At 44.8% G+C, this 23,311-nt stretch overlaps 1 protein-coding gene across 2 annotated transcripts; it reads left to right on the forward strand.

Moving 5' to 3' along the window:
* Positions 1 to 7,681: 7,681 nt before the first annotated feature.
* Positions 7,682 to 22,903, forward strand: FBXO31 (F-box protein 31). 2 transcript variants are annotated; one of them, XM_010173683.1, is made up of 9 exons: positions 7,682 to 7,748; positions 10,125 to 10,211; positions 14,742 to 14,818; positions 16,613 to 16,780; positions 17,493 to 17,567; positions 19,311 to 19,420; positions 20,169 to 20,322; positions 20,962 to 21,326; positions 22,546 to 22,903. In XM_010173683.1, exons 2-9 carry the CDS (start codon positions 10,157 to 10,159, stop codon positions 22,766 to 22,768), a joined length of 1,227 nt encoding a protein of 408 aa, XP_010171985.1. In that variant the 5' UTR covers positions 7,682 to 7,748; positions 10,125 to 10,156; the 3' UTR covers positions 22,769 to 22,903. The 2 variants fall into 2 exon arrangements, with proteins under 2 accessions (XP_010171985.1, XP_010171986.1); XM_010173684.1 differs by lacking the exon at positions 10,125 to 10,211.
* The last annotated feature ends 408 nt before the right edge of the window (positions 22,904 to 23,311 follow it).

A 23,311-nucleotide genomic window follows, 5' to 3' on the forward strand; every position in this document is an offset into this window, starting at 1 on the left:
GGCATCGAGCTGGGGTTGTTTCCCGGGGTGGCAACTGGAGGAGAGGAGTGGGGATGGGACCAAGGCCAGGCCCTGGCAGATGATGTCTCCGTGTAGGGTGTCCTTGGGTGAATCCTGAGGATGGGAGGTTCCAGGCAGTGAGGAAAGGGAATGATGGGGCTGTGCTGGGGAAGAAAGGAATCCTTGGGTGTGCAGCTGCCCTGGAGGTAAAGCAGGTAAAGTGGGAGCAGGGAGCCCACTGGGATCTAGTGCTGGGTGGAGGAGGAGAGCAGGCCTGGGTAAGGTCATCCATTCCTGTCCCATCTCAGGCGGAACTTGACCAGGTTTGGGGAGATTCCTGGTTTGCAGGTGCATTTCCTGGGCAGTGTCTGTGCAAGGATGCTGTGCTGCATTAACACAAAGGCTCAGGGAGGTTTTATTTTCAGTAGTGCCTCAGGTCTGTGTTGCTGTGGTGGTTCTTACTCTTTCTTTACTCCTCGTCCTTTTCCTCACATCAGTGTGGCTCTGTGTCCCCTGCTCGTTAATCCAGCTGCTGTCCCACCCTCCAAGGGCTGACTCTTCATAGTGTGATCCTGCCAGGTGCATCTGCTGCCAGCACATGAAGTCATGTATATTTTGTTGTTGTTGTTGTTGTTTGTTTTCTGTTTTTAATACCAGTGAGGGCATGGGGATGAAGGATTTAGGAATGTTGGAGTGGCTGCCTGCCATAGGCAGTGGGATTTGTTCAGATGCACTTAAACCTTGAATTCATGCCTTATCAGCACTCTCCAAGAACCCTTGGACAGTACAAAGGCTGTACCTAGAAAATGGATCCCAAAGCATTCTTATTTCTCAGTTCAGCATGAGATGATCCCATTGTCCCAAGAACTTAACGCTGGTTTTGGAGACAGGCTGATCAAATGACATTAATTCTTGCCTTTTACTCCTCTACTGACATAAGAATCCTCGTGGACATTTGTGTGTTTCATCAATGGTTTGTAAAACTTCACTGGTTAATTATAGGTTATGATCCTGGCAAAATGTTTCTATAGAAATGTATATAACTTTTAAATATAGGCTGGATTGTCTTGGAAAGGAAGCACTAAATTAGGCCTGATGGGGGAATACATTTATTTATTCAATTCATGAGTGTGCTTTGGGTTTTCTTGATGTTGGATACAGCAGTATTCAAAAACTCAGCTGAAATTTAAAGCAATACTGGGATTTGTGTGAGTAAAGCTGAACTGGACGGGAAAGTATTAAGAGTAGAGTCCTGCCTGGAGGCCCTTAGGTAGCTACAAGGTCAGACGTGCATAAAACTAATTTTTTATTCTCTTTTTGCCCATTGTTTCTTAACACTTCCCTGATGGATCCGTTCCAGCCACTGTCAGAGCACAGCAGTGGACTGCTGGTGGGATTGAGGTACATCTTGTACCAAAGACATGGTGTGTTGAACAGATAAAGGTCAGGTTCCTGGCTGAAAAAATCAATATATCTGTGAAAACTGTTGCTGCAATCATAGAATGGTTTGGGTTGGAAGGGACCTTAAAGATCAGCTAGTTCCAATGTTGTAACCAGTCATGGTTCTCCAAACCATGGAGACCCTCATCCATGGACCTCATCTGGACTTCTTGCACTGTTCATAGTTCTCTGCATCGCTCTACACGGTAGTGTAAATAATTACTTTGAGTATTTGTACACTAATTTGAGCAGAAAATTGCTCACCATTTTATAAAGCTGCATTGCAGTTCATTTCTCTGTGGATATTTCAGTGATACAGCTCCTGAGTGTGTTCAAACTTAAACAGGCAACTGTGTGATGAGTACAACTACTTGAGCACATCTCTATGCACATCAGATATTGATATATAAATACACATTTAGAGTATCCTGTGCTGTGTTTCTGTATAGCTGTGCCTCGGTGCCTGTGTGATAGTCAAACATAAGATATAGTTACTTTTTATAATCTTTTTTTTTCAAAAACAAGCCACTTCCCAGCTGAGGGCAGTTCCTAAGTGTCTGCTTGTACCTGCCCTGAGTTTAAGCACAACGTAGTTATGTGTCTTGTGAAGCTGCATGTCCCAGAAACAGAGCGAGAGCACGTGTGCCTCTCCTAACATACTCCTTGTCTTGCCAGCTGATTCACTCTGAAGCCTACTGATGACGTTCCAGAGCTGAGCTCTTTGAGGAGGTAACTCATAGTCTTCAACTTTGTGGCAGTTGCATATGGAAAACTATTTGTGTTTTCAGAAATGCACAGAGACAAGAAAGACAATCCTAAAATTAAATGGAACAGTTGTCTGGGCGAAGCTGGTTGTTGCAGTGCTTTATTTTAGCCATTTTCCACCTTCCTCTTGGCCAGGAGCAGCGCTGAACGTAAGCAAAAGCCCAGCCATTGCCCAAATCAGATGGAATTCAGATGAAATTCCCAACTCAGCTTTGGAATAATCTTGAGAAGGTGTTGTGATAAGGTCTGTCCTGAAAGTAGAGTGGCTTTTGCTGGTGGTTGTGATCTGGGAAAGTGCTGGGATTAACCAGAAGTAGTTGTGTCAACACTGGCATGGCTGGAAGGGCTGTTTTCCTTTTATCATTGCAACTGTTTGGGGTAAACAATGTCTCTGAATTGCTTCTTTGGCAAGAAGAGGATTGCAGTCGATTTCATGTTTGCTATAAATAGGAGATTGCTGATCTCTGCAGTGGGAGCAGAATTAAAGCCTGTTTCACCCTGGCTGGTGACCTGACCTACCTTGATTAACACCTGATAGACCATTTTAAATAGTCACCACTATCATCTTCAAATAAAACAGTGCAAGTGCAGCAGAACAACTGGAAACAGACCCAGTAATTCAGAATAACCAGATCTAGAACTTGGATGAAAAGGCTTTTGTTTGTGAAAACAACAACTCTGACAGCTTTTTGGACCTGCTGAAAAATGTCAGCCAAGGTATTAAAGACACTAACCTTCAACAGGTTTTGTAGAAAGAGGTGCCTGTGGAGAAAAGTGGGAAATTTGGTTTATACACCCAGTGAGGGGACTGTTGGGTGAAGTTCAGGTCTTCAAGACTCTGGAGAATCCACGCAGGAGTTTGATGCACAACTGCTCCCACAGCAAGAACAATTTCTAGCAAGTGTGAAGGTGGTTTGAATAAGTCAGGAGGCTCTAACATCCCTTTGTGTGAGGTTAAAGCATTGTCTAGAATGTTTCTTTGGTGAACCATCATGGGCTTTTCTTCATCTCTGGCATGTTCTTTGGCTTTTAGACTACAGTTTCACTTTCAGGTGCTCAGTAGTCATAACCATCTTTGAGAGGATCTTCTTTAGATCTGTTTGGAACCTGTAGATCTGAAGCTTTAAGGGGATTTTTTAAGATCTTTTGTTTTAGAGTTTCCACAAATGCTTTCATTTATTGTGGATCAAATCTCCTTTTGCTCAGCTCTTTATTTGCAGCTCCAGAATATCTCAGCGATAACTACAAGCCTTCCCCTGGGAGGAGCATTTGGGAAAGTATTTGGTGTATTTTAATCTGATAACTCAGCTTTTGGAAACAAAAAGCTGGTTCCAAACTTGTCCACCTGGTATTTTGGAGATGCTAGCCTGAGAATCTCCCATTTTTGTGGTCTCTGAAATCATCCAGTAATTTTCTATGCTTTCTTTTCTGTCTACAGACATGTAAACACACATTTATTTATCCAGGAAAAATTAGAAGGCTTGATTAGTTGTGGCAGAGTTGAAATTTAGCAATGATAAGGCTGTCCAGCTCTACCAGACATCCTCATTTCCTCTGAATCACGGATGTTCACATGCAGTGCTTGCAGCTCCTTACTGGCATTGCCACACTGAGAAAGAATCATAGAATCATCATAGAACGGTTTGGGTTGGGAGGGACCTTAAAGCTCATCCAGTCCCAACCCCCCTGCCAGCAGCAGGGACATCTTCCACTAGACCAGGTTGCTCAAAGCCTCATCCAGCCTGGCCTTCAACACTTCCAGGGAGGAGCAGCCACAGCTTCTCTGGGCAACCTGTTCCAGTGTCTCACCACCCTCACAGTGAAGAACTTCTTCCTAATATCTCATCTAAACCTCCCCTCTTTCAGTTTAAACCCATTTCCCCTTGTTTTGTCATTAGTTGCCCTTATGAAAAGTCCTTCCCCAGGTTTCTTGTAGCCCCTTCAGGTACTGGGAGGCCACTAGAAGGTCTCCCTGGAGCCTTCTCTTCTCCAGGCTGAACAGCCCCAACTCTCTCAGCCTGTCCTCACAGCAGAGCTGCTCCAGCCCTCGCATCATCCTGGTGGCCTCCTCTGGACTTGTTGTAGCTGCTCCAGTTCTCTCTTGTGATGGGGGCTCCAGAACTGGACGCAGTATTCCAGGTGGGAATAAGGAAAATAAAGGAAAAACAACAACAAAAAAGGGCAGTAATTTGGTCTTTGATAGGAATACAGGAGTTCTTCTCTACCTGGGTTGGAAGAGTCTTGTTTGGTTTTTTTAAACTGAAGTTGGAGATGGAGGTGTGTGTGTGACATGGCTTCTTGGAGAAAAAAAGGCTTAGAAGAGCATATGGTGAGAACAGGCCAGGGAGTAAATTACACTTGCAAAAGTCTTAGTGCAGTTCATGATAAATGGAGACTTGTCTTTCCAAGTCCTTTAAATTCCAGCGCCTGTGACCATGGAAACAGCACCGTGTCACTGTGTGTTTGCTAAAAATCTTCCAAGCACTTCTTAGAAACCTAATCAAACAGGCTTTCCAGCTGGTCCAGTAAGAGCTTTAAAACCAATTTCCATCCTTGCTTTTGAAACAGGATTAAGTAGCCATTTTCTAACGGTAGAAATTTTGTGTGTGAATTTCTGTGACTATTAACTCCTTAAAATACTTTCCTCACTGAGCTGTTGCACTGAGATATGTTTCCTTAAAATAAACTTAATTGCACTGAAGGGGAATTTCCCAGGAAACTTGAGCCCTTCAAAGCTTTCTTGGAAAAGGCTTTTTATTCTTTGGAAAGAGACCTCATCAGTTTTATTTTTCTGTAACTATCTCAAAGCTCTACTTACTGTTAATTTTATATCCCTCTTGTCTTCTGGATTAAAAAGAGATGACCTGTTTTCTTGTTTAGGATATTTGGATTTTTTTATAGGCACTGTGAGACAAGAGATTTGATTTTTCCCATCCAGCAGCCAATGTGGTGTTAACAGCTCATGGGTCAGGAGAGCTTAAGTGATGCATTTACTGGAGTTAAGCCATCACTCTGGGATTTGACTCTTTCTATTTGTTTGCTGAACAAAACAGGGTAAGGCCTAGTTATCAGAAAATGAGTGTCAGCACGCTAAAATTAGATATTTTTTTAAAAATAAGACTTTCTTATAAGCCTTGGGTGTTTAATGTCAATAACACTATCAAAATTCTAAATTTTTATCCCCCTTTTTTTTTTTTAAGGAGCTTGCTATTACTTGGGAGAACTGAATCTTTCCAGAAAACATTTGAACTACATGAAAACTTAGGAAATGCATCTTTAGTTAGTAGTGGTTTGGCTTTGATAACATTTCACTGCAGGTTATCAAGGGCACTTACATGAAACTGGGATAGAGCTTTAACATGAAATCACTTCCCACCCCACCCTGTTGTTTCAAGATAACTGCTGGTAATGGCTCTGTGGTGGCACTGCTCTGAGGCTGCACTCAAAGTGATTTTTCTAGGAAGGAAAATGCTTTGCAAAAAATATATCACCTTCTGGAGGAAGAGAGAACGTCAGTCACTGTGCTAGTACCGGTGTTAGAGAGAGACATGGAGTCATGCTGCTTGGGCAGGATCCTCTGCCTGTCTCCTCCCTTCCTGATGCAGTATAAATATCTTCAGTGACACCGAATTTAATCTAGCTGCAATGCCTGCTGCCCAAAGTGTGCTTCTTACTGATTCCCTGGCCAGGTGAGTATTTGTTTACATGGAAAGAGTTGGTTGTTTCCAAACAGCAGGCTGTGAGCACTCCCTTTCTGTCACCTTACAAAGATCTCTCACTTTCTGATCAGCTGAGGAAACATCCTGTTCCCTCCATCCCTTTGCTGTAATTACCAGACACATGCCCGCTTGTGTACACATGCAGACCAGTGATTCAAAGCTTTGAGAGCTCTGGCAGGAGGGTTGGACAGGAGGTGACCTGCAGACTGGGTCTGTATTTCCAGCCTGGAAGCTGGAACCAGAGCTCTGGTTTCACAGATCTGCTGTGTGGGGTCAGCTGGCTGTAGCCCAGCATTAAATAGCTTGTTTGTGCTGGGCTGGATGTACTTTCCTGTCAGCTTGTCTGGCTGTTCTCTGGCTAATTGTGCTTCCTCATCCCTCCTTGTGTTTGATAACACTTAGAGCTTCCTCTGGCTTTTGCTACGGAAGTCAGCAAGAACTTTGCCACTGACCTTTGTGTTTTTAATGAAGGGCAATGTGTTTGTTCTGCCTTCTGCCCACATTTACCTTTAGGGAACTTGCTGCTTACCCAAAGTGAGGTTATGCAGAACAACGTGTATTCCCCGTAGTCAGGCTGACAGTAAGCTTTGCATGTGCTTTATCATCATGTTTGTGTACCACAAATATATTTATAGACAGGAGGAGATTGAAATAATTCAGGGAACCTCCTGCTTTTCTCATCTATGTAAAATGAAGTCTCAGTTTGCAGCAGGTTACCAGCATTAGGTAGTGGTATTCACAAGCCACGCTACGTTGTTAATTCAAGGAAGATCAACCAAGGATAAATCTCATGTTTAATGATTTGATGAGGGTCTTCTCTGATACACTTTTGCATCAAATATGTGGCAGATGTTTGGTATTGCAAAGGAAAGCTGGTGTTTGATCTGTGATATAGATGTCTTTCATATCCAGGAGAGTGGTTTTCTGTACTGAGATCTAATGGGGTCACTGCAGCAGGGTGTTTTTTGTTGCTGATGATTTTTTTTTTGGGATCTCCCTCCTCTCATTTCCTCCCCCTGGTCTTCTAAGGATTTCTTACACTGAGATATTACTACTTGCTTTTATTTTTTATTTTTTTAAGTTTCTTAGAAGTTCACCATTGACTTCCTGAAAATGAAATGAGAGAATCTCATTTTCTGCTTCAAAGCTGCCTTTTTAGATCTCTGGATTGCTTTGTTTTCAGGGTGTTCTGTAAGCAATCAAAGGCATTTGAGTGTACAACAGACCCATCTCAATCTGATCTGCTTTCAAGTGTAACCATATTTGTACATGCTGATGCCTGTTTTATGTCTCCATTTAATTCTTTTTAAAGTCTGTGACCTTTTCTTTAGGATCCTAATAAGCAGTTTTCCCTGTTGGATGCCTCAGTGGGAGTAGATAATTACTATACACAATCATGATTTGATCTAAACGGGCATACAGTCCCAGCTGGAATGAGTACATCTTCCACATTTCACACTCTTTCTGGTCTAGGTGTGAGCATCTGTAACTTTGCTGGGTTTGTATGTTCCTTATGGTGTGTTTTGTTACAGACATTGCTTGTAAAATGTGTTACATTCCCAAACTGCAATGAAATTGCATCAAGTTTTCTGTTTTCTTTTCAAAGCAGCAATAAGATTCTCGGACTAATGTGGCAGCTTGCAAAGAATACACCACCTAAGAGGATCTCATTTATTTTTTTGCTCCAACAGTGGATATCAAGGGCATGGGTAGGAAAAACCAGAGCTGACATTACTGTCTGTGTCATTGCAGAATATGGTGTCTGTGAAAACTTGCGGAAATTGGAGATCACAGGAGTGTCCTGTCGAGACGTTTATGCCAAACGTAAGTGATAAAGCTGATATGGATCATTATGTCCTTGCTTAGTACCCCCTTTTGAAAGCATGCATGTGTTGAATATTTATTAAATGTTGACAGCATAAATTATTCAGACTGTTTGCTAATGGCGTGGGTTTCATCTGTGAAGTTGACAAGTTTGAGGTTTTATTTCATACTAAGCAGATGCCAAGAATAGGGATGTCTGCATCCCCAAATCCTTTGGTAGGAAAAGAGCACCTATTTAAAATTGATAATAAAGTGTATTGAGGATTTGTAATCCTCTCCTGGTTTGCCATTTTTTTAGATCTCACTCAGGAATTAACTGATGTTTTTTATAGCTGGAGGCTTTGTATGTGGTGGTGTAGCTAGTCTTGATCTCGGTGAAAGGATGCTGTTGTGTGCTGACAGTGGGAGAGTGCTGTAGGTAAAGGGGTGAGCATTCCTCTGGGCTGCCTCTGGAGGAGGAGAGCCTGGCAGGGCTGGGTCTCTGATGAGGTGTTGATGTGTTTTAGGACCATCTGTGGGAGTGGGACCCCAACTCTTTAGATTCACTTTGCTTTCTGCAAGGTAGACACACATCTTCTGTCTTAGAGCGGGGAGGAGGCAGGAGACATCATCAGAAGAGAGAAACCAAGGTAGGCTAAGGTCTGAATGGAGCCTCACAAAGCCCCCAGGAGCTCCCATATGAGCACTGTCAGGCTGTGTTGTCTCAGTTCCCCACCACAAAGTTTGTAAGGGAGTTACCAGTGGTCCATAGGATAAAGAACAATATTTAACCTGCAGTGTACAAACTGTGGCTTCTGGCTGTTCAAATCAGGCCCTGCTTTATGAAACAAAAGCTGTAATTGTCCCAAGTTACAATCATAAGAGGTCTCTGTAGGGTTTGCAGATCCAAGACCTGGCTCAGCTTCTACATGTACTGTATTTGCTGAACCTTGAAGCAGTGATGATCTCAAGCATTGATCTTAATACTGGAAAAAAAGAACAAGTAGAAAGGGTTTAATCCCATCTGTAATAGGCTTGCTGAGCATCCATGGGAAAATTACCTCATCACCTCGTGTGTCTCTTTACCTATTTGTGCACTAGGACTGGAACTGCCTCATTTTCCTGGGATGGGAGGGCTGGGTGATGCTGAGCCAGCACTTAGAAATCCACAGAGAAGTCTCATTAGCACTTGGGGCCTCCCTTACTTCCCATTCAATCCAGTATCTCTGTATGACACTGGTGTGGTAACAGCCAACAGCACATACCATATCAGATCTTCATTCTGCATTGCCAGTCTGAAATGGCAGAACATCTCTTCAGGAGTTGTAGGCTTTTTCCACTACAGTAGTTCCAGGTGATACTTGGTGCTTTTTATAGACATGCTATATGTAAAAATGACCTCGCTGGCTCAGAACAATGGTCTGTCTCTGGCCCAGTACTGTATCTTGCAGCCATGGCTATGAGCAGTCACCCAGGGAAGACTGAGGACAAGCTTATGCAACACTAAGTCCTCCTCCAGCTTCTGATTGTTTTCAGGTTGGGGGATTTCCAGAGTCTAATGCAGTTTGTTGATTTAATAACCCTCAAAAGATCTGTCTTATGTACATATGTTTCCAGTCTTCCTTTGCACCAAAGCAGTTTTTCAATCCATAGCATCCACTGGCAAAGAGTTGGACCAGACGTGTGAGAACCACCTCTGTGATGGACTTTATTGCACTTCTGAGTAAGGGCTGTGTCCACATCCATTCAGCAATCCTAACTAGCAGTGGTTACTCTGAAGTCAGAATGCTTGGCACATGTTTCTGCCTTTCAAGGATGCACCATCTTAGCTCTCCTCCTCAGATTCAGCAGTTTGCCCTGTTGCAAACACTTAGTGGAACAGTTTCCTGATGGTGTGACCTCATTTTCTCTACTGTCCTGTAAACTACTTTAATTGCAGAAGAATAAATTTGGGGCTACTGTCAGGACTCACATACACTTTTCCATCCACTGAATGTTCTTCTGTAAGAAGCAGTATGGGAAGTGGGGAGCTGAGCTTAAGTGCTAGAAAGCATAACTTAATTCAAGGCCTGGACTACCTTCCACGTAGTTGCTTGGCCTGAGTGATCTTGCTGAGACAGCAGCGCTGATTCCAGTGACACTACAGAGTTTGTGGGGAGCCCTGATTCTACTTTAAATTCACTGGATGCCATTTTTACCAATATTGTTTGTGGGAATCTCAAACATGCCAAGTTCTGTGTGTAATCCTGCTGACTGAGCGTACCCGAGACTGGGGTTAATGGAAACAGATGGAAACAGACTAGAAGTGAAGTCAAAAGAGACTTTCCTGCTTGGTTTTGTGTGCTGGTTACAGTGGAGCAGAGTTTGCTGGTACTTAACCCTGCTGTGTCTGTTCAGGTATAAACCCACGAGTGAAGTCGGGGCGTTTTATGAAAATCCTTCCCGACTACGAGCACATGGAGTACAGAGATGTTTACACCTGCCGTACGTACCTCCTGCTGCTTGATGCTTCCTGCACTAAGCACACACAAGATGCTGCATGGAGTGTGACGTTGCTTTTAAGCAAATTATTTTGGGGTGGATCATGGGATAGTACAGAGGGTGCTGGTTAGTCAGTTCTTCCTGTTTCGTGTTAGCGGAATATTCTGAACCTTTAGAGTGACAGTGTGAGTCGGATGGGCATTGAGGTGTGTTGATCTCCTTTTGAAGTGCTTTGAGTTAGGAAATTGTCCTGACTGGGTGTAAAAAGGAGGGTCTCTGTTCACAGTACGAGAGCACTCGCTCTGCTCTTTGTGGATTGCTCTGCTGTTAGAAGGAAATATTCAGATACCCTGGTGAGGGCTCCCAAAAATGACTTTCAATAAGCTCTGGACTGGCAAAAAGCTGTCTCCATCCAGATGAGCTGTATTCAGTTCCACAGCCCTTCCCAGTGAAAAATGCTGAGGGTTCCCATACTAATTCCCTCCCTGCACAAGAAATCCTTGTAAAAACCATCTCCTTCTGTAGGAAACATTCTGCTGGTGTTTCAGAGAGGTTGTGTTTTGCCTTCCTCAGTCCAGAAGCTGCTCTGGGTAAACTGTTCTTTCCTTCCTGATGTTGTGTTGAGGGAAGAATAGTAAAACATTGGAGTTTAACCCTCAGTGTTCTGCAGGAGTTGGGGAGAAATTCTGATTAGTTTACATCAATTAAGGAAGCCAATACTGCCTGGTGTTTGGAGGGGATGTTGAGCTGTCTCTAATGCTCCTTGGTGTCTGCAGAGTTTTGCAAACTCAAGTTACTAACTCACTGGTGCTTGGGAATGTAGTTTTTTGTACACACTAATGAGTGGAATGGATGCTGCAGACTTACCTGTGCTGAAGAAAGCAGTTGAGCATGGGCCATGCAGAGAAGATGGTGTCTTCAGTGTGAGTCATGAGAGAAAAGTATGATTTTGGATGAAGTAGGAATCACTAGAAAGTTTTAGGTTTGACAGTCGTCCTGTCTGTCAACACCAGCCTTGTTGTGGAGCTGGATGGGAAGGAGAGGCACGTCCAAGCTGCCCTGCAGGATGTGGGATTCCTTTGTAGATTACTGCCTGGGTGTTTGCTCCAAACACACAGTTTGTGATGGCTCCAAAATGGCATTTTGTGCTGTTATGTTGTTAGTTCTTTAGCTGCAGCCTCCAACTTCTGATGTCTCATGTCTCTTTTCTCTGAGGGTGTGTGACAGTACTTGGGGAACAGTCAAGGGGGTTGTTTCCCATTAGTTGTGATTGCTCATTTCCCTCTTTTTCCCCTCCTGTATATTAAGACTGTGCTGCCAGGATTTACCACGTGAGTGCTCCCTACTTCATATTCACGCAGCGTTGGCCAGGTCAGCTCAGATCACTTTCCCCAGGGTTTTAAGCTCGTCTGGCTGACACTTCTCTCTTGCCACTAGCAGGTCAGTTATCACCAGCTGGAGGGCAGTAACTGCTTATTTTGTTCCAACTTACTTTGTTTGTAGATATCTTGCTGCATCTTGAGAGTCTAAGAGAGTTGCAGTGGTTCAGGTCTTTCCCACTCAAAGTGAGCTACCTCTGCTTTAAAGGCTGCAGATTTCACTGAAAACTCTCCTGTTAGATTTTTGTGTTTCTCTGCCTGTGCTGTCCAAGCTGGTCACAAGTAAATGAAATAAGATTTAGTTAAAACAGTAACATCTGAAAGCATCTGCTCTCCTCCTGTTCTAATAACCCATTCTGTGGTTGTAACTCGGCTGTTCATACCTATGGTGTCTGCGGTGTGCCAGCGCTGTGATACTTGCTTGAATCTCTGTGTAGTGACACTGCTCAGTGTCACTTCTTTGTCCCATGTCTAACTGACAAAGAGCACAGGCATTAGACCTTTCCCAGGCAGCCTTTTGTGGTGGGAGCTTGGGCATTCACTGCTTTTCCTAGCCCATCCCCAGCTGGATTCAAGCTGCCTTCCCAGCTTGAACAATGAGAACATGCAGAGCTGCAACGTGGGGAATACTCGGGCAGGGTGGGGGTGGCACTGAAGCATCCAGTGGATGTATTTTTGCTCCATTTGGTAGGATGTGGGCTTAGAAATTCAGATAGGCAAGAGGTTTCTTCAGGATTTAGAGAAACAGGCAGTGTGCATAGCAAAGGAAAACCTTGGAGAAAGACCCAAGTGCTGTTTTCTTTCGAGGAGCAGGAAAGGAAACAACTGTCAGATCTATCCTGCCTCCTGCCAGGGAGAGCTGGAGCTGGAATTCATCAGGTTTTCCCTGCAATAAATAGAGCTGCTGGCTCACTGGAGCCCAGAGACACCCCAGGCTTGAAAATGGAGCTGTGCTTTTGCTTTGAGACTTGCTGGTTCTTGGCTAAAGGCCCAAACATTTTCTCCAGTAACTTCCTTTCCTGAAAGAAGAGGAGGAGAAGGAGTCCACAGCATCGTGAACAAGTAAGGGGGATGTTGAGGTGTCCTTGCTGTGGGTGTTGGTGTCTAGGGAGGATGAGGCCAGGTGGAGCACTGCTCATACTGCAGCCTGTTTCTCATCAGCTCATCTGGACACTTTAGTGGTGCCAAACAGCTGGGGTTTAAAAAAATAAAGAGCAGCTGCCCGCAGTAGTGGTGCAAGTTAAGCACAGAAGCTGCTGTGCAGTGGGGTAGGATTTTTCTGGAGGTGAGTGGGATTTTTTAACCTCCTCCCTCCTTTGCAGCCCCAGGTTTTGGGGTGGTCAGTCAGGGCAGATGGTGATGCAAGGCTCTGACTGTGACTCAGCCACATTTCTTGAACTGCCAGGGTTTCTGGTGAACTGAGCTGCAGCTGGAGCTGGCTGTTTACTCCAAGTAAGCATGTGTCATGGAGTGGAAGGGCTTGCCTTGTCAAACAAACACTTTCCACGCTGTTGAAAAGCCCCATCAGTTGTAGCTACAACTCTGAAAGTGCTTCTGACAGGAGCTGGGGGAGGAGGGACAGCTTCATCACTCTTGGATAGCTCAGCATCAAGTTTTCTGTCCTAAAAATAATAATTTAAAAAAAAAAGCTTGAGTTTTATCAGCTCCATGCCAGACAGGGTAGAAGGCAGATTGTGGTGGGTGGAGCAGCTTATGCACATACTATTTATTAATATGTAATTACTGCACTGAGACGAGAAGTCTGGGAATGTGGTTTGCTTGCTTGCCTTAGTGCTGTTTGTGCTGGGTGAAACCAGGCCATCAATCTTGTTTACTGCACAGGAAAAAGGCTCCTCCAGGCCAGTTGGCAGCAGCTCCAGACAACCCTCCCTACTGTCCTAAAACCTCTGTGGAAGTTCTCTGCTTTGGTGTAATAAAAACACTCCTATAGTTCTTGCTATTTTAAGTAGTTAAGGAAACAAAGCTGTTGTCACAGCTGCACTGAAACACAATTCTTCCTATAAATTGATGCAAAGCAAAAACCATTATTCAAGCCAGTCCTGGAGGTTAAAAAGGGTTATTGTGACCTTCTGAGTTGGTCATGAGCACTGTAAGGCAAGTGTAGGATCTTCTTGCCATCTTCATACAAATAATCTGCATCCTGTTGTTCCTGCCCAGAATGCCAGATTGTGTGTCATGTCTTCACGTGAAGGTTACTGATCATGTCAAGAAATTAGATGGACAAAATTAACGGCTGACTGTGTAAGGCCTGGAGGCCAGTAGCATCTCTGACCTTTCCTCGAGAGAGGAGGTTTGTTAAGACCGTTCTGTAATCAGCATTTTCTCCTGCTTGCTGAAAACATTCCTACTTGTCCTTCAGTTTTGGTGGGATTGAAAGCACACCTAGCTCTGAGATGAGGAATGGAGAAGCCTCACCTGCTGCAGTAGGCTTTGAGGGGGACTTTGAAGCAGCTTTTGGGCACTGCTGAAATTGAGCTGCTTACTTAGAATTTTTAAGGCCATTACTGACCTGGTAACACGACCACAATCTCCTGAGCAGGCATGATCTGTGCGCTTTGCACGTGCTCTCTCGGTGGCTGTTTTTAAGGATGCTTAACTCTGAAGACAAGTTTGTCTGTACAAAACAGGGAAATTCTTAAAAATATTCAAATTTCCCTGTTCTTCACTGCCTTTCTGCCCTTCCTTCTTTTCTCTTGCTTTGCAGTCTGAGGCATCATGTACATTTTTTGGTAACTGGAGATGGCAGATACTTTATTTGTTTTTAGCTCTGGGTATATCACATGATTTATATTAACCAGACCATGTTGCAAAAGTTTTCTGAGAATTCCTGGTGTGATAGCTGTTTGTGTAAGGTCCTGGAAACTAATTCCTGCCCTTGCCCTGGGCCAGGAGCAGGGCTGCAGAGAACAACTGTGTGAGTTGTGTGAGCTGGTGTGAGTCCTCAGCTCAGAACTCCCTGGCCGTGGTTGGGTGTAACCAGTTTCCCTTCCTTAGCAAAAGCAGTTGTGGGTGGTATTGGTCAGTGTTGTGTGCAGTTTGGTAGCAGTTTTTCCTTTTTCTTTTTTCTTTTTTTCCCCCAAAATCTCAATTCCTTAACTTGATGTGCTCACTTCAGTGTCTCACTGTTTCCTAGTGCTGCACCGATACCGACACATCCTGGGGTTATGGCAGCCGGACATCGGGCCCTATGGGGGACTGCTGAACGTGGTGGTGAGTACCTCATCCTGTGAACTCTGGTGTTGAGATCTGCTGAGGCTTTTGTATGCTGCTTTCTAGACCTGGTTGCCATCTACATTCTATTGAGAAATGATCCGAGGGCTGGAGCACCTCTCCTATGAAGACAGGCTGAAAGAGTTGGGGCTGTTCAGCCTGGAGAAGAGAAGGGGCCAGGGAGATCTTATAGCGGCCTCCCAGTACCTGAAGGGGCTACAAGAAAGCTGGGGAGGGACTTTTCATAAGGGCAGTTAATGACAGAACAAGGGGAAATGGGTTTAAACTGAAAGAGGGGAGGTTTAGATGAGATATTAGGAAGAAATTCTTCACTGTGAGGGTGGTGAGACACTGTCCCAGGTTGGCCAGAGAAGCTGTGGCTGCTCCTCCCTGGAAGTGTTGAAGGCCAGGTTGGATGAGGCTTTGAGCAACCTGGTCTAGTGGAAGGTGTCCCTGCTGCTGGCAGGGGGGTTGGAACTGGATGATCTTTAAGGTCCCTTCCAACCCAAACCATTCTATGAAATCTGAACAGTCAGCCCTCAAGCAAGTGATTGGGACCCAGAGATTGCTTCTTGGCTCTTTTAATCATCACCACCTTTCTCCAGACTGTCCTTTTGTTTTTCAGCTGTACTCTCAAACAGCCAGAGGAGCACACAGAAAACATGAGCAATGTTTCAGGGAAATTCTTGACTTAGAGTTTAATGTTGATATCCCAATGGTTGGCACAGGAATTGTCCGTTTCTTGTGCATCGGGTAGAGCAGAGATTTCAGCACCGGTCCATCTTACTGCATCATCTTGGCTTGCAGCTGAATGTTTTGCAAAGGGTTTTTTAACACTCGAGTTCACACACTTCTCCTTCCTGTAGTTTGCAATAATTTTAGCTGTGTCCAAGACTATCAACTGGAGTGATACTGGGGCATCACTGGTGCAAGACCTGAGAAGTCCGGCAGCTCTTTTGCTGCTGAGGAGAGCAGTTAATGAACAACACTTGCCTCTGCATTGGTGAAAGCTGGGTCAGAAATTTGCCTGAAGCCCTTGTGTTTGCACCAAGGTTCAGTAGCTGACAGGTTGGAGTGTAACAAATGATGAGGCCTTTGAGTTTTGCAAGATTCTGTTCCGTGAAGTATAAGAATGCATCCAGGTGCACCAGTACTGACATGATATTGTGACATTGTAAGGACAAGCGTGCCTCGGTGGCACTGCTCTGCTTTTGTCTCAGATCTCTCTGTTTAGAAAATATCCTTTCTCTGGAATTGCAGGGTTTGAGGGGAAGGATTCTGTTAGGCGTGCAGGAACAGATCTGGCACTTGTACCTCTCAGCAGAGGAGATTGTTGCTTCCTGTGCTGTCTGTGAGTAATAGTGCCAAATAATTCCTTGTCCAAAAGGCATGGATAATCCTGAGAAGCAGAATTTCTCTATTTGAGTATCTGGCAGCGTGAGCTCTCAAACCAATTAGAGTTTGACTGTAGCTGTGTGGTCTCTTCAGTGCAGTCTCTCCCCCTGGATCCTGCGCACCAAGCATCCGTCACAAAGTCGTTTGCGGTAATAAAGGCCTGATCGTTTTCCAGTGGTGCAGAAAGCCTTGCAAAGAAACCCCTCTCCCTCTTCACCAAGGGTGTGCTGTGAGTGCATATGGTCTGGTTTAATTGCTGGAAAGCAGTTTGGAAATGCAGCAAGCTGTTCTACAGCTCCTGCCCTGTTACAGAATAAACCCTGGAGCTGTTTACTGCAAACTCATCAACCAAGCGTGCAAGGCTGATCTCATGTGCTTTGTCTCCCATCCCCTCTGCAGGTAGATGGTTTGTTCATCATTGGGTGGATGTACTTGCCACCTCATGACCCTCATGTTGATGATCCGATGAGATTCAAACCTCTCTTCAGGATTCATCTCATGGAGAGGAAATGTGCAACAGTTGAGTGTATGTATGGTCATAAGGGACCTCACAACGGCCATATCCAGGTGAGCTCCTCTAGTGCTTTCAGCATCATCTGTCCTAGGTGTAATGTGTCTCTGCATGCATGCACGTGGGCTCTGGAAATGGAGTCATTAAAAAACTGAGAGTTTTATTTAAGGGATGTGGCTTTCACCACCATGTTGTATATGTGGATGCCAGCTTTACACTCATTATGTGTCTGACAAGTTGTGTGGGCTGTTCCCCGCTCTGAATTTGTTCACTGGCAATGGTACAACCAGGCTGTTGTACTATCTTCTATTGGGCTGGAACAGGATGGGAGAGTGGGAGCACCAGTATGTGTACAGGCTGGGGGGAAAGGAGACATCAAATGGCCTTGTGCAGCTGGTGAATGTGTCCAGGCAGACACACGGACCTGTTCTGTTTTACAGCTCTGAGATAAGACCTAGAGAAGGTGATGTAGCATCCCTTCAGTATGTTGGATGCTTTGAAAAGCTTCCTGAGATGTTGTTTCCTTTTCTTTGAAGAAGGAGGGTCAAATAGAGAACCAACTTAAAACCAGTATCTTCCATTAGCATGCATTGGGGTTTTATTGCCTTTATTTCTCACACGTGGTATCACTTAATGATTTCTGTGCTGTAGCAAAATCAGTAGCACTTGTTGTGCAAAGCATTTCCTGTAAGCAGTCTTAGTTACATCATCCTAGTTATCTCTGATCAGGTCTGTAACCTGTTAAATTTTCCTCCCTGGTAATTACAGATTGTAAAGAAGGATGAGTTCTCCACAAAGTGCAACCAGACAGATCACCATCGGATGTCAGGGGGAAGGCAAGAGGTAAGAGCGCTTTGCTGAGTCTGCATTAAGGCTGCTTGTATGTCCCCTTTCTGAAGGTCTGTCTTACCTAGGGTTGGAGTCTGGGAGGTGGTCTTCTACCTTCTAATTTCTGTACATCTGAACATAAGTGAAAAGCCAGGCTGGTAGCCTCTGGCTGATTTATTATGATCTTTTTAAAGTGAGTAGAATTGATCTGTGACTTGAATCAAAACTTAAAAGTCTCCATATTTGAATAATTGCAGGATCTTGGGGATCCTGTACCTTTCTGTACATGCCAAGGTGTGGTTTACCGATCCAGTATATGGGATTGATTCAGTGTTACCCCTGCAGAATGTCTGGGTGTCTCATGCCTTCCCTCAGTGCATAGCAGGGTGTTGGAGCAGTCCCTCCTGTTGAGCAAAAAGCTGGTTCTGTGTGGCAAGAAAAGCCCCAGCACCGTTTTTCTTCCTATGTTGTGACTCCATTCCTGGTTGATAGCAAACCTGTCCAAAGAAGGACAGCCACCTGCCTTGTACCCCATGCAGCACTTGCCAGACACTGATCTCTGTGGTATCGCTGTCTGTATCATTAAGACCTTTCAGATGCGGCTCTAATATCGAGTACCAGCTGCATTTGAATACCTGCTTGTCAGTGTGTTACCTTTCCACTGCTTATCATCTTGGTTGAGGGATTAAAAGCTTCATTTGGTTGTTTATCCCGTGTCTGTCTCAGCTATACCCAGCAAGGAAAATTCCCAACTCAAACTACGTGTTTTAAAGTGCAGGTATAAATGTCAGGATGAAAACTTTCCACTAATACCTGTTCCAGGTAGTGGTGGTTGCTGCCAGCTAGTTAAGTGTGACAAATCTGATTTGTTTCAGTTTGCTTCTAACAAATGCTTTAAAATGTCTGTCTACTAATGGGAAACAGTTGGGGAAAGGTTTAGTTAAGTGTTTCGTGGTTCTGTAGCAGGTGAGAAACGCTTTAATACTTTCAGAGCAGGGTGTTAAGTGTGCGTGGCATTATGGTAATTGGAGGATCTGGCTTTAGAAGATAAAGAAAGGTTTGGAATATCACTTGGTAGGCTGCAGTCTTAGTGTAAGCTGTTATCATGCTAACTCATGGTAGGGTATTAACTTGTCAGAACTGGTGTAGAGGTACTTGAGGAGATGTTTTCGAAGCAGCCTTTGGATTCAGATGCATCAGTATTAAGTCAGCAGGATTTAACCTCCTAAATCTTCAGTGCCTTTCAAAAACTTGCCCTGTTGTGTTTAAGGTGCCAGGATAGGGCACAGTAGTCACCTTCTGGGCACACAAATGGGTTATTGCAAGGTAAGTCAGGACGTAAAGAAGTAGTAGTATGCAAAAAGTGGGACATAAAAAGTTAGTAGGTAGGTAAGTCAGGATGTAAAGAAGATCAGCTGCTTTGCAGTAACAGGTGATGCTTATTCTTTTATTCTGAGGAGGTATGTTGGTTCTACCTATAATTTATTTGAAGGGGAGCATGTTTATTGTGTGGTGTCTGGCAGGGATAGGGTAGTTACCATTACCACTGCTTGTTAAGCATATTTCCAAGCCAGCTCTGTAGCAACATGTGCTCATTCCCAAATCCAGCCATGATCCTCTGTCTTTGGCAGAGCATTTGCCCTCTCTGTGGCTCTGCCAGTGAATCATGCTGATGAGGTGAAGTCATGTTGGGGTATGTCACTGTTGCAAATGAAATACCTTTATTTTCCTCCTTTTTTTCTTCTCCTTGTGCTGCAGGAATTCCGGACATGGCTAAGGGAAGAGTGGGGTCGGACTCTGGAAGACATCTTCCATGAACACATGCAAGAGCTCATCTTGATGAAGTTCATCTACACCAGCCAGTATGAGTAAGGACACCAGCTCTTTCTAGATATTGAGGCTGCTGCAGTTTCACAAGCACGTTGGCTCATTTATTGTGAAGATGGGGTGCTTGCCATGGGCTTTAGCAGCCAGAGGAACCTTCTGTCTCTGCAGGCTCTGTGCAAAGATACGGTGAAGCACAGCGCTCTCCAGTTGTACAGAGAGATGAGGTGTCATGACAGCAGTAATAATACGATTCCAAGTTCTTTACCATAACTATGCACAACAAGGTGGTTTTGAGTCATTTAACTGTGTTTAATTTGGAGACTGCAAACGCCTGTGATCCCAAGAGTTATCTGCTTATTATCCATATTAGTAAGCAGTGTGCTTTGTAGTGCACTAGGCAGAAATCAGACAGTCCCTGAGAGCTTGGGGTTTTTTTTTAACTGTCACTCCAAACTTCTAATAGCAGCCACCTCACTGTAGCAGATGTTTAAATATACTTCACTCTTAGAAATCCCAGGGAGTGAGGAGGTTTAGTGTGACCTTGCTGCAGGAGCCTCCTGGTGTGCTAATGAGGATTGATAGAGAGAAGTGAAAGGAGGGAATGCTTGCAGAGGTCTGAAACAAAATCTGTGAGTGCTTGTTGGTATTACTGAAAACACAGATCCCGCCTCTCTCTTGATGATAGCCCAGAGCTGCCTGGATGAGCAGAGTGCAGACACATTCCTCATGTGAGGGGTTCTCTCAAAACTTCTTTAACCTTTTGGTTTTGTGGTTTTTTTTTTTGCACAGCAACTGCTTGACGTACCGACGCATCTACCTCCCTCCTAGCAGCCCTGATGACCTTATAAAGCCAGGTCTCTTCAAAGGAACGTATGGGAGCCATGGGCTGGAGATTGTCATGTTGAGTTTTCATGGAAAGAAAGCAAAAGGGACTAAAATCACTGTGAGTGCATTTTTGGGGTTTTTTTCAGATGATTGTTGAAGTATTCTCGATGCCATGGATCCATAGGAGAGATCTCTGTCTGGGAAGTAGTCAGGTGTTGCCACACCAAACCCTGTTCCTTGTGGGGATCGGTGACATCATGTGAATCTTAACACATGCAGAGTAGCTCTGCAAAGTTTTTCATGATGCCATCTAGCTCCCTCTTCCTTTCCTCTGCTTTCCAGCTGTTCTCTGTGAGCAGCTGGTAGGAGGTCACAGGAGATCACTGGCATGTATCTGATCAGCAGGTACCAAATGTTGGCAGCTCTTCACTGAAGCCAGGCTAGCAAGCTCCTTCCTCTCTGCAGGCTGGGATTCCAACAAAATGCCGTTGCAGCTTTGACTTCCTTTCACCCTTGCAAGTACAACCTGGCTAGTAGCTTTTGATTTAAAATTCTGTTTCTGGCAGGAGGAAAGCACAGATGATATAGACAGCTGAGGGAACTGTGAACAAGGTCCAAGGGGTTTTTCTATTGCCAACTTGGTGACTGTAGAATAGGGTGAACTATGCAGAAGTCAGATGATGGACGTGGAGAGGATACACGTGTGAACTCTGTAGCACCCTGTCTCTGCAGCCACGCTGTTCCTTCCTGTCTTTAGGGAGATCCCAACATCCCAGCTGGGCAGCAGACTGTGGAGATTGACCTGGCACATCCTCTGCAGCTACCTGGCATCGAGAACCTTTGTGATTTCAGTGAGCTCTCTCGCATCGTCCTGGAGGTCCAGGAGCAGGTACGTCGGGAGGAGCAGGAGGAGGAACGCCGGCAGGAGGAAGAGGATCGCTCCCAGCAGGCTGCCTCTCAGCCTGCAGCAAAGCCCCTGGGAGGAGAAGGTGCTGAGGGGGAAGAAACTGCAGCTGGGGCAGAAGGGACAACCCAGGACAAGGCACCAGCTTCCCAGCCCTTCGTGCTGCCCATGGGAGTCATATCAAGGAATGAAGATTATCCCCGGACCTGCCGAATTTGGTAATGGGAACTAGTAGGTTTATAGCCTGGTTGTGCCAGGCACTTTTGGAAATGGAATGAGGGGAGTTTGGAGGTGTGTTCTGCATTTGCTTGCTCTTTACCTGCGTGTGGATCAACCAGCCCCTTGTGCTCAGATTTTCTACCACTCCTGCCCTATCTCCCATGCTCATTTGCTCCCTTTCTTTCTTACTGCACTGTCATCTGCCATCCCACCTCCTTGCTAGATTTTACCCTGCTATTTCTGAAGCTAGCACTGCTCCTCTATTCCACTCCCACTTTTTTTCCTGTGTTTTCTTTCCCAGAGCTGCCCAGCTCATATATTTGGAGACCTGTTCAAGCTGCTTCCCGTTTCTGTGTGTGTGTCATTTGTGTTCCTTGGCTGTGGGAACACAGTGCTCTCTCCCACCCCTCCCTGGCCTCTGCTGCCTCAGGACCAGCTCTGGAAGGTGCTGAGCACCCTAAGCAGTAGATGCAAGTATGCAGAGAGCCTTGTTGAATGGGACCTGGAGTCAGTGATGCAGCATACTAAATGAAGTGTGGAAAAAGAGCCCAAAAGCTGAGGCTTAGGCAAGTGACCTTCAGCCAAACATCTGTGCTCATGGAAAAACCTACCAATAGCTGGTTAATCCTAGAAGGCCCCTGCTATCACAGCTGAGTTGTGTTTGAATAAAACTCTGCTCCACCTGCTGCTTGCTTGGAGGTTAGGCTGACCTTTACTCCTCCCCAGCTCTAGTTAGATTTTTCTTTTTATTATTTTTTAGATGTTTCTCTCTCTCCCTTCCCCTGTGTTTTGTCACAAGGTTTTCCTCTGGTCACTATCTCAACATGCTTTTCCTTTTCTGTGAGGATTGTCTAGACTGGGGTTGATCTTTGAGTTGCAGAAGTAAATCTCAGATGGATTATTGGGTTGAACTACACAAAAAAATTAAGCCTTGATGTGCAGGTGCTAATTAGAATAGCCAAAAGCAGCAACCTCCAAATAGCAACGGGAGAGTTTCTTTTCTTAAAATGGTATCAAGTGTTTTGTGCTGTGTGACGAGAACTGACTGAATGTCAAACTCCCTGTTCTGTAGCACCTGGCAGTGTGTTTGACAGTGGCTTGATCATAGTTTTGTATTTGTTGTTTTTTTTCTCTTTTTTTTTTTAATTAGATGTTGGGTAATTATGACTGTTAATTATGATTGTTTTTACATCTTTATTTGCTATTCTCTCCTTACAGTTTTTATGGGACAGGGCTTATTGCTGGCCACGGCTTCACCAGCCCCGAGCGAACACCGGGTGTTTTTGTTCTCTTTGATGACGATCGTTTTGGATTCATCTGGTTGGAGCTCAAGTCCTTCAGTCTCTACAGCAGGATCAAAGTCTCTTTCCAGAATGCTGAAGCACCTTCCCGTGAGGCTTTTGATGAAATGCTGAAGAACATTCAGTCGCTGGCTACTTGATGGGTGATTTATGATGGGACAGGGCTAGGGGTTGCAAAAGGCTGCTGCACTCCCCAGCCAGGCCTGGGATGGGGATTCCTTGCTCTTGGTACCTCTGAAGAAAAGCATGCACTTTTAATAAAGCCTTTTTACCCCAAAATGTACACATCCCACTTAAAATATCCATGACTGCTCTTTCCTCCCTGCCACCCCACACGGCTCCCTGTTGTAACCCAGACTGTAACATTGCTTTGTGTAGCTGAAGGGATCCTGCAGAGGAGGAAATAGACCTTTCTTATTGTAAAAGGAATGTATTGGAACAAAAATAACTCGAGGTCAGAGCTGGATCAGAAGAACATTTAATGGACTGGATGGACACAAGCCCTCTGCTCTGATCATTAACAGTCTCCCATGGAAAGAGCTCTTCAGGGAGGGAATTCATTTAAGCCTTTCCTGCCTTCTAGGCTGTTCTATCCTCCTGGGAGACTTGCTTTACCCTCCTGAAAACCTGTGTGGTCCCTCCACTGCAGACTGGCTGTCTGCTTGATGATAAATTGTGTCAGC

The sequence above is a fragment of the Antrostomus carolinensis genome, unplaced genomic scaffold (genome assembly GCF_000700745.2).
Source record: "Antrostomus carolinensis isolate BGI_N321 unplaced genomic scaffold, ASM70074v2 scaffold31438, whole genome shotgun sequence".
NCBI classification, from domain to species: Eukaryota; Metazoa; Chordata; class Aves; order Caprimulgiformes; family Caprimulgidae; genus Antrostomus; species Antrostomus carolinensis.